Source organism: Rattus norvegicus, chromosome 1 (genome assembly GCF_021556685.1).
Source record: "Rattus norvegicus strain SHRSP/BbbUtx chromosome 1, alternate assembly SHRSP_T2T, whole genome shotgun sequence".
Taxonomy (NCBI): Eukaryota; Metazoa; Chordata; class Mammalia; order Rodentia; family Muridae; genus Rattus; species Rattus norvegicus.
In genome coordinates, this window is record NC_141534.1 from 97,275,001 (window position 1) to 97,285,879 (window position 10,879).

The 10,879-nt window shown below is 49.3% G+C and overlaps 1 protein-coding gene and 1 long non-coding RNA gene across 2 annotated transcripts; both read right to left on the reverse strand.

The window, feature by feature from the left end:
* Positions 1-1,603: 1,603 nt before the first annotated feature.
* On the reverse strand, positions 1,604-2,919 carry Rpl36l2 (ribosomal protein L36 like 2). The gene is made up of 2 exons (XM_087607113.1): positions 1,819-2,919; positions 1,604-1,738 (listed from the first exon to the last, which is right to left on the reverse strand). Exons 1-2 carry the CDS (start codon positions 2,041-2,043, stop codon positions 1,664-1,666), a joined length of 300 nt encoding a protein of 99 aa, XP_087463239.1. The 5' UTR covers positions 2,044-2,919; the 3' UTR covers positions 1,604-1,663.
* Positions 2,920-4,900: 1,981 nt separating this feature from the next.
* Positions 4,901-8,085, reverse strand: LOC148007321 (uncharacterized). Its single transcript, XR_015650602.1, has 3 exons — positions 7,912-8,085; positions 6,799-7,196; positions 4,901-5,782 (listed from the first exon to the last, which is right to left on the reverse strand). It is a non-coding gene; the product is annotated as an uncharacterized LOC148007321 (long non-coding RNA).
* Between the last annotated feature and the right edge of the window lie 2,794 nt (positions 8,086-10,879).

The window sequence follows — 10,879 nt, forward strand, 5'->3', positions numbered from 1 at the left end:
AAACAATGAGAGTGGCCGGGAAACACAGATCTAGCTTGCCCCAGATTCCATGGTCCAATGTGGTTACAGGTTTTCAGTTACGTAACCAAAGAAAGTCATAAATCAAGATATCTTTTGAATCTGCTGCTGGAAGTGTCAGGTAGGCAGGGTAGCAACACAGGGATGGGATGCCCTCTGTTAGGGCTGATAGCCCCTTAGGGGCTGTCTGATGGGGTTCTTAGCTTTCATCTGGCAGAAGCCAGGGATCTGCTAGTTACACTGCAAAAGGTTTCACCTCACGGGCACAGAAATGTTAAGTCTTGGCCAGGCATAGTGGCAGGAGCCTTTAATCCCAGCACCAGGGACGTGGAAGCGGATAGATCTCTGACTTGGAGGCCAGTCTGGGCTGCAGATCTAGGCCAGCCAGAACTATGTACTAAGAGAGTGTCATGCAGCAAAATAGCTATTAAATCTGGAAGAGTTGGGTAGAGATAGACCATAATCTGGCTCTGGATCTGCAACATCCCAACCCTCCACAATCAGGAAGTTCTAACGGGTCTTTTAACATGGGTGTGGCTTTCTCTTCTCAGAGCTGAGCTCAGTTCAGAGACACAATAGACATAGAAAGAAGGAACTTTTAGAACACAGCCAACAAGGCGCTCTTGGTAAAGAGGGCCTCTTGGAGCTTTTAGCATGAGTGACTGACAGAGGGCCTGATTGACTCTTGCCAGCCCAGAAGAGGATCTGCAGAATGTTACTTTTCTGATGAAAGACCGTGATAGAAGGATGAAAGTGACTAACAGAAGGAGGGGTTTAGTTGTGCTTATGGTTACTGAGGAATAAGTCCATCTGGGAGAAGCAGGATGCTGAGAGCTAGAATTAAGGTAGAGAGACTCTAAAGGCCTTTAAGCTCTCAAAACTCCCTCCAACAAGGCCACACTTTCTACTTCTCCAAGGGATGGTGGCACCCCCACACACACACCTTGTGCTCTCTAGCATGTATCACCCCCATAATAAATAAACAAAATGTTAAGTCTTGGCCAGGCATTTATATATTATATAAAATATATAAATAAAAATTATGAGGGATGCGGGAGGGAGGGAGTGGGTGGGTGGGGGAGCACCCTCATGGAGGCAGGGGTGGAGGGATGGGATGGGGAGTTTCCAGAGGGGAAACCGGACAAGGGGATAACATTTGAAATGTAAATAAAGAAAATATCCAATAAAAGAAAAGAAAAAAGAAAAAATATGAGGGATGGATTCGATGCATGAATTCACTTTTAAAGGTCTATTTTTGTTGTTGTTCTTTTTTTTTTTTTTTTTTTTTTTCCTTCGGAGCTGGGGACCGAACCCAGGGCCTTGTGCTTCCTAGGCAAGCGCTCTACCACTGAGCTAAATCCCCAACCCCCCTTTTTTTTTTAAGAACCATCTTTTGGGGGCTGGAGAGATGGCTCAGGGGTTAAGAGCACTGACAGTTCTTCCAGAGGTCCTGAGTTCAATCCCCAGCAACCACATGGTGGTTCTCAACCATCTATAGTAAGATCTGATGCCCTCTTCTGGTGTATCTGAAGACAGCTACAGTGTACTCATATACATAAAATAAATAAACCTTTAACAAAAAAAAAAAAAAAGAACCATCTTTTATTGGGGGAGGGGTCATCAATCCTTCTTGGCTGCTTCCGCATCAATCCTTCCGCATGGCTGCCATCACGTTGCTCAGCTCCTCCCTCTTTCTCTTGGCGCGGATGTGCGTGCCCACCTGTGAGGAGTCATAGCCTGTCAGCCATGGCCATCGCCATCAGTCACACCCCACCCACGCTTCCGCCACATACTGCCTACCCTCTTGATAAACTTGAGTGCTCGCTTGTCCTTGGACACCTTGAGCAGCTCCATGGTGCGCCGCACGTAGGGCACGAAGCCGCACACCTCCGGGATCATATCTCGCACGAACTTGGTGTGCTTGGTGAGGCGCCCGCGGCGGCGGCTGTGTCTTGTCTTGCTGACGTTTTTTGTCACTTTGTGGCTTTTGTTGAGGCCCACGGCCATGGGGTAGTGCAGGGCCATGACTGCAGCTCTCGGATGGAGGCCAGACAGGAAGCTAAAGGTCTAGTTTTAATAAATGTGTCTGAGTATTTGCCACATGTGTATAGGTGACAGCACTGGCCAGAAGGGGGAGCTAGATCCCTGCAGCTGGAGTTACAGGCAGTTGTGCGTTGTGTGATGTGGGGCTGGGACCTGAACTTGGTTTTCTACCAGAGCAACCTAACTGCTGTGACATTTCTTCACTCCGGCGAATTTCCCTTTATCGACCCCTGAAACCAGAACCTAAGGACAATAAACTGCCTAGAAACAGGTACCCATAAATTGAAGGAGGATGTGAGTAGATGCGCAACACCGGAAAGCTGGAAACACGACTGAGCAGTCACTGGTAATGAACATGGCTGACCTTAGACTGTAAGCTAATAGTGGGAAAGGCCAAGCATTGACCAAGATGCCACTGTGAAATCCACAGAAGGCTCAGGAGCTGGCGGTGGCCGTGGAGCCTCTGGACATTGGGCGGCAATATGACGCCTGAGGAATGCAGCTGTGGTTTGAATGTGAGATGTCTTCATGGTTTCAAACACCCAGTGCCCAGCAGGGGGCGCTGTGCGGGGGACCGTGCAGAGCGTTTAGAAGGCATTAACCTGGCTTGAGGAAGTGACTCTCTAGGAGATGGGCCTCCCTCAACCCCATACATATGTAGCTATGCAGCTTGGTGTTTATGCGGGTACCCCAACAACTGGAGCGAGGGCGGGGGTGGGCAACCATGACTGTTGCCTGTGGATCCTGTTCCCGTAACTGGTTTGCCTTGTCTGGCCTCGGTGGGAGAAGATATGCCTGGCTCTGCAGTGACTTAATATGTCAGGTTGGGTTGGTACCCAGGGGGTCCTACCCTTTCTTAGAGGAGAAGGGGATGAGAGAGAGCCTGTATGAGGCGGGGACTGGGCAGAGAGGGCTCCAATCAGTGTGTAAAGTGAATGAATGAATGAATGAGTAGGGAAAAGGGAGAGATGGGCTTTAAGGGTGGTAACCAGGACGCGGTCCCCATCAGAGCGTTGACTTCCTGCTAATGCTTAGGTGTGCAGTAGCAATGGCACAAAGGCCCCGCATTACTCAAGCTTCGTGTCAGTTACGCCGCATAGGAGAGGGAAGGGTTTGTTTGGCTTGGAAATTCAAGGTACAGTCCATCGTTTTAGAGAAGTCGAAGCCGGAACTGAAGCAGCTGGGCACATCGAACCCACAGCAGAGAGCCCACACATGTTTGGTTCTGCTTATGTCATGGCCGGCTTCGGAGGTCAATTCAGCGCGGCCCAGAGTCGCCTGGGAAGAGGAAAGAAACCTCACCTGAGAAATTGCCTCCATCAGATTGGCTCATGTCCACATCCGGTAGGCTCTTTTTTAAATTGCTAATTGATGCAGGAGGACCCAGTCCACTGTGGGCGGGGTCACTCTGGGCTGGTAGTCCTGGGGGTATAAGAAAGCAAGCTGAGAAAGCCATTGGGAAAAAGCCAGAAATCCATGTTCCTCCGTGGCTTCAGCCTCAGCTCCTGCCTCTGGGTTCCTGTGCTGACTTTCCCAATAATGTGCTAAAGTTGTAAAGTGGAATAAATCCCTTCCTCCCCAAGTTGTTTTTGGTCACGGCTTTATTACAACAGAAGGAAACTGGGATATCTCAGCTAGCCTCAATTCCCAGCAACCACATGGTCGCCCCATAACCATCTACAATGAGATCTGATGCCCTCTTCTGGTGTGTCTGAAGACAGCTACAGTGTACTCACATAAAATAAATCTTAAAAAACAAACAAACAGAACCGGGAAATTATTTATTCTGGGGGTGGAGGGAGAAAGACAAAGGGGAAAGTGTATAGGGCAGAAAAAGGAGCTGTAGTGCTTCCTTCTGAGTGGACCCAATGCATTGAGGATAATGTGAACACAGGGTGTCACTCTGACATAGTTACCACACATCGGGAAGATGCAGGCTGGAAGGACCATGCATGCACACTACATTTCATTGCGCAAGAAAAAAGAGCTAGATCAATGTCACCATTAGACAAATTAAGAGATCAAATCAGAAACTAAAAGCTAAGAATTATAGATGTTAAGAAGATATTAAGAATTATAATAAAGCCAGCACATTTCTTTAATACTAAGTAAGATAATATTCCCTTGAAAAGAGGCAGAAGCAGCTGCCACCAGAAAGTGGGAAGTGGCCATGATGCATAGGGCTAAGGATGGTAATATCTCACACTTACTATATCGTGTGTATGTAGGTGTGTGTGTGTGTGTGTGTGTGTGTGTGTGTGTGTGTGTGTGTGTGTGTATGCACGCCTGTGTGCAGTTGCTCTCAGAGGCCAGAAGAGGGCGTTGGATCCCCCTTGGAGTTAGAGCTACAGGTGATTTTGAGCTGTGGGTGCTGGGAATAGCGTCCTCTGTGAGAGCAACAAGCACTGGGCAACCTCTCCAATCCTTACCTAAGTTTTCTAAAACTAACAAGAAAGATCAGGTGTGGCGGTTTACATGCTTCTTGCCCTGAGCCTTAGAGACCTTCTGGGCACTCGGTCATCCGGCTCAGGCTGTGGGTTGGTCTTAGGCTCTTTGCTTGGAGCATTCCTTTTCTGGTTCTCAACTGGTGCGATCGGTCTGCATCATTCTCAACCCTCTTGTTTAAAAGCGGCTGCCCACTGTGCCCGGAGAAGTCATTTTCTACTTTTGATTCGCTTTTCCTGTCTTCACAGTGTTGGGTATCTCCTCTTGAGTGTCTTCTGTTTGTTTTCCTGTTCTCTGGCCTTTAAGGCAAGAGGTCACAGTATGCTCCAGGCTTTTAGGTTTTCCTCCTTCCCTGGAATCCTTCCCTTCGTTTCCTTCAATGTCCATGCCCTCTCCCCCCTTCTCCTATTGTCTTTTTCTCCTCCTTTTCTTTCTTTCTTCCTCTCTCTCTCCCTCTCCCTCTCTCTCTCTCTCTTTGAGACAAGATCTTCCTGTGGACCCCAGGCCTGTCTCCCCTGCAGACCACCTCCCGCCTTTGCCTCCAAAGTCACCTACCTCCTCTTTCTCCCTTTTCAAAAATCTTGTCTTCGCATTTTTGTTCATTTCTTGGTTTTGCGTACACACTAACAGCAGTCATCATATCATCTTCTAACACAAGTATCATCACAGCTCTGTCTCCTGTGCTCCCCTCCCCGTGTCCCCCAAGATAAGGTATTTATTTACTGTTCAGTCTGTCTCCCTTTCTGCTGAGTGCCAGCCACCTGTATTCAGGATCCCAGACTTCTTATCCACCTCGGGGTCGCTAGCATGAGATCAGTCCTGGCCCTGGTCAGAGTTTGTGGATGACCGAGTGTCCATGACCCTGATGGTCAGGTGGGCCTGTGTCTGTCGTGACACCATAGAAACAGCACACAGCTGCACACATGTTCAGTGAACACAGCTAAACCTGTGACCCGTATATTTACTTTCCTGTTTCCTTGAGGCTGGTCACCATTCAGCATGACAGATGGCAGGGGGTGGCGGATCACGGAGAGAGGGAGCCTGAGATTACTCTGGAGCTGAGGATAGCCCCTCCTTTAGTAAGCTGCAAGACCACAGCTGACCGGGGCCAGCACAGTGTCCCACCATCATCAAGTCTTCTGCCTCAGCAGACACTCCACCCATTGCCAAGTGGGTAACTGGGTGAAGGCTACTGCTATGTGGCTTGGCGATCTTTGCCCCAGTTTCCTGGTTAGATGTGCAATTTGTAGATGAGAAATGGCCTCACTTCCTGTAACTATAGGAAAACAACAAGAAGGAAAAGAAAACAGGGCAAAAGTCTTTTTAACCCCAGGAGGTAAAAAGCAAGGCCAAGGAGGGAAAACATTCAGAGGCCCAGGGCTGAGAGGCAGGGAGGCTAAAGCCAGTGGAGATGAAACACTGGAGGGTGCCTTTGTCTGGGCCATTACCATCCCCCAACTGTCTCCGACCACAGAAATGGACCAGAATGCCCACACTTTATGTACACAAACTCTGCTGTGGTCAGAGGTTTTGGAGATTGGGGTATGGTGGCATCTGAAAAGGGAAGCCGGGGCTCAGTGGTAATCCCCCACCCCCCATCTCCCAGTCCCCATCCCCCATCCCCCAACTCCCCCACCCCCCACCCCCTCGCTCCTGCAGGTCTGCCTCCAGCTCCCTCCACTTCTGTTTCCTGCTGGCAGCTGCCGTCTGTGTTATTCATTAACCAGGCACTAATATTTCTGTTTACCCATCTGTCATCGTGCTGCAGGGAAGGGGGTACCGACAGAGCCCCAGAATTCTACAGCCACCCGGATGCTCCTGGAGGAGGCCCAGGCAGCAAGGCTGAGCGATGCTTATGGAAACCCTCAAGCAGACCCTCTCTGCCTGCTGCTAGGGAATGAGGAAGTTTCCTCTCCAGGGTCTGATTGCTGGGTTGGTGTGCATGAGTTTCTCATCAGCATCCCTTGGCAAAATCATACTCAGTATTCTAATTTTGGCAAAAACTGGCCCCAGGGGTGAGGTGTTTGTAGGGCTTAGAAACTGACAAGAGCTGCAAGCCGGGGCCTTTCCTTGCCCCCAACCTCCCTCCTCCATCCTCCCTCCCCTCTAAGCTCCCCTCCCCTCCATCCTCCCTCCCCTCCAACCTCCTCCCAACCTCCCCTCCATCCTTCTTCCCCTCCAACCTCCCCCCAACCTCCCCTCCCCTCCATCCTCCCTCTCCTCTACCCTCCCCTCTCCTGCCCTGCCCTCCCCTCCCTTCCCCTCCACATCCCTAATACAAAGTCGACCTACTTGTTAACTCTTTTTGGCTCTTGAGCCCCCCTTTTTTTCTTCTTGAGGTATTATTTTATTTTCAGTTAATTGTGTGTATCTGTGTCCGTGTGTCTGCATGCAGGTACACGCACATGTATGCAGATACTCAAGGAGGCCAGAAGGGGACGACAGATCCCCTAGAGTTGGAGCTTCAGGTGATTGTGCCCACCAGACATGGTGCTGGGGACTGCACTCAGTCTTCTGCAAGCATATTCTCTTGGACATGGAGCCATCATCGTCTCTCCGGCTTTCAACAGGTTTTCAACTACTTCCTTCCCCGACTACAGAAGCCGCCAGGTAGCACAGATACCTTGTTGTTCGTGTCCTCGGGATCTCTACCCCCTCAGCAAGCTGTCACTTCTAAGAGGGTCCTGGACCTGAGATGACCCAAATCAATGATATTTTTAGACTTTATGAAATTGAGGTGAAAGCGATAGACTCAGTAGAAACCGGACTCCAGTTACGAGTTTCTATTGTGCTTAGGCTATGCATGCTGTGTGATTCTTCCTTGTGGCAGCTCGCCACAGTTCCCAGGGAACAGCATGACTAATACGGGGGATAGCCAAGGCTCAATGCTGTGCCTCTAAGCTGTTCAGTATAGTAAAAGCGCTGTCTCTCGGGGCTGGGGATTTAGCTCAGTGGTAGAGCGCTTACCTAGGAAGCGCAAGGCCCTGGGTTCGGTCCCCAGCTCCGAAAAAAAGAACCAAAAAAAAAAAAAAAAAAGCGCTCTCTCTCTCTCTCTCTCTCTCTCTCTCCTTCCCCCTTTCCCTCCCCCTCCCTCCTGTGTGTGTGTGTGTGTGTGTGTGTGTGTGTGTGTGTGTGTGTGTGATATGCACCTGAGGATGCCGTGTGTACAAGGAGAGGTCAGAGAAAGACTTTGGGTATCCCCTCTGTCCATCTTATTGCCTCGAGACAGAGACTTTCATTGATCCAGAAGCCCATCATTTTGGTTTTGGTTAGGCTGCCTCGCTAAGGCACTCTCAGGATCTGTCTGTCTCTGTCCTTCAAGCACACTTAGCCATGCCTAGCATTTTATGCATCTCCTGGGGATTCAAACCCAGGTCCCCATGCTTGCCCAGAAAGGACTCTTACCATCGAGCCTTCTTCCAAAGGCTTCCTTTCTTATGTTTTGTCCTACCAACAGAAAAAGAGCTCACGTAGATGTAGTTGCTAACGACCCAGGGATGGCAGGGCTGGAGGTCCAGCAATTAGTCGGCTCAATGCTTATCGGAAATCCGCTTACTCAGTGTTCGTGTGTGTGTGTGTGTGTGTGTGTGTGTGTGTGTGTGTGTGTGTGTGTGTGTGTTTGCTGTCTCTTCCTCCAACGTTCATGGAAATTGGGAGTGACCGTCTTACTGGGGCAGTTAATGTGTTTGAACATCCCCAGTGGCTGGAAACTCAACTTCTTGTCTTTGCTCTACCCTGTGGGGCCACACTGAACAGCGTCTTCCATAAAACAGGTCTTATCAGGTCCCAGCCACGTGGCCAAATAGTTAGACCAATCCAGTGCAAAGAAAGAGCAGGCGTTGTGTGTTGGGGGGAAGGCCTAGGATTTGATCCCCTGACCTGGTCTTTACCGGAACCCTCTCCAGCCCCTTCTCTACCACAGTGCCGAGCAGTTAATGCCCTTCACATTATCAGTGAGCTCCCAATGCTGTTAACTTTTATCTCATTAGATGTTATACACTTGCTCTATGTGTGGCGATCTGGGTGTCGCAAGGGCCAAACCTCTGTGGCAAGAAACCGCCACCTTGAGTTCAACGGCACACCCTTGCAAAAGGGTTGCCCTGGATGACCTTCTTGACTGTTCGTACCCTTCATGGAGAGACCCTGGCCTAAGTACCAAGCCCTTCTCTACCACCGGTTGTATACAACCCTGTTTTAATTGAGTAAGGCCTTGGGAGGAGGCCAGCCTATATTTCGGGGTCTTGGGGGGCAGTGAGGAGAGGGAGTCTCCATCTATGTGACTGTAGGTAAGCCGGGTAAAGGCTTTTCAGGGATAGCCTGCTGGGGAGAGCAGCAGCCATACAGCCTTGTAATTAAGCTTTCGCCTATGCTCTGTAAGGAAGCCCAATAAACTCCTTGGTTCCACAGCATGAATGCTGGCAGGATTGCGCCTTCATTGGTCATTGGGACCTTAGGAGATGGGTGTGGCATGGTGCATGTGGCAGCTGGGTTGTGTTCTCTTCTACCTTGTCCTATCTGCAGGCTAGCTGCCCACTCACACACTTCCAGGGGATCTTCTGGTCTCTGGCTGGAAACTCAGCACAGGAGCGCTGGGATTACAGCTGTGTACCACACCGCTGACTTTTTAATGTGCGTTCTAGGAATCCAAACTCCGGTCCATGCATGCAGTGTTTTTAACACTCTGAACTGTGTTCCAGGCCCTCAAAATCTTATCTGATTTTTTTTTTAATTTTTTACTCCATCTTTATTAAATTGAGTATTTCTTATTTGCATTTCAATTGTTATTCCCTTTCCCGGTTTCCGGGCCAACATCCCCCTAATCCCTCCCCCTCCCCTTCTTTATGGGTGTTCCCCTCCCGATCCTCCCGCCATTACCGCCCTCCCCCCAACAATCACATTCACTGGGGGTTCAGTCTTGGCAGGACCAAGGGCTTCCCCTTCCACTGGTGCTCTTACTAGGCTATTCATTGCTACCTATGAGGTCAGAGTCCAGGGTCAGTCCATGAAGAGTCTTTAGGTAGTGGCTTAGTCCCTCGAAGCTCTGGTTGGTTGGCATTGTTGTTCATATGGGGTCTCAAGCCCCTTCAAGCTCTTCCAGTCCTTTCTCTGATTCCTTCGATGGGGGTCCCATTCTCAGTTCCGTGGTTTGCTGAGCTCATCTGCAAGCTACATGCATGTGTCAGACTCACTGTAAGCAAGAACATTGCCTGCGTTTCTCTCCTGCCACATCGGCCTATAGTTGGCTTTTAAATTATTTTATTCTAACCAGTCATGGTTTAACCCCAGCCCTCAAGAGACAGAGATAGATGGGTTTCTGTAAATCCAAGGTCAGCCTGGTCTACATAATGAGCTGATGACTAGCCAAGGCTACACAGTAAGACCCTGCCTCAAAAATAAATAACTTTAGTCTATTAATATTGTGTGTGTGCTTGTGTCTGTGTGTGTGTTTGTGACTGTGTGTGTGCTTGTGCCTGTGTGTATGTGTGTGTGTGTCTATGTATGTGTGTGTCTGTGTGTGTGTTTGTGACTATGTGTGTGTGTGTGTGTGTGCCTGTATATGTGTATGTATGCATGTGGAGGCCAGAGGACAACTTTGGAGTCCCTTTTCTCCTTCCACTTTGTAAAGGTGAATCTCTTGTCTCTGCCATGTTTGTAGTCCAGGCTTAGCTGGACCCCTGTCCCTAACTCCCATTGCTTCAGGAGTACTGGGATTATAGGTACACACCATCACATCCTATTTATTGTGGGTTCCAAGAATCAAAATCAGGTCATCAGATTTATACAAGTGAATGCTTTTACCAGCTGGGCCAATTTCATTGGTCCTTGAGTTTAATAATTCATTTCCAGAACAGTTGAAGTGATGCACGCCTATATTCTACACTTGGGGAGTGGGTAGAGGCAGGAGGATGATGAGTTAAAGGTCACTCTTGGCTACACAGGGAGTTCAAAGCCAACCTCAGCCACCTATGGGCGACCCTGTCTCAACAATTTTTCATTTCTGGTGATTTTACATTTTTAACATACTTTTTAAAAAAGGACAGAGTCTTCTTGCGTAGCCTCTGGCTGGCTTCAAACTAACAATCCTCCTTTCTCAACTTCTGCAGTCATGTTAGAGTTAATTGCACTAGAGAGGAAGGTCACTGGGCTCCTTGGGGAGAAGTGAGTTAGGCAGGCAGATCAAGAAGGGAGAGAGGGGGGTTGGGGATTTAGCTCAGTGGTAGAGCTTAGGCAAGCGCAAGGCCCTGGGTTCGGTCCCCAGCTCCGAAAAAAAGAAAAGAAAAAAAAAAATAAAGAAGGGAGAGAGGGCACCGGGCAGGCAAAGGATTCTGAAGACAGGCTTGATACAGAGAACTGTGAGCTCTGAGCCGGAAGG

Excerpts from the sequence above, each read along its gene's own strand:
- Rpl36l2 (XM_087607113.1), bottom strand. The coding sequence starts at position 2,043 with ATGGCCCTGCACTACCCCATGGCCGTGGGCCTCAACAAAAGCCACAAA. Across the intron at positions 1,739-1,818 it reads CACTCAAGTTTATCAAGAGG|GTGGGCACGCACATCCGCGC; the intron begins GTAGGCAGTATG and ends GACTCCTCACAG.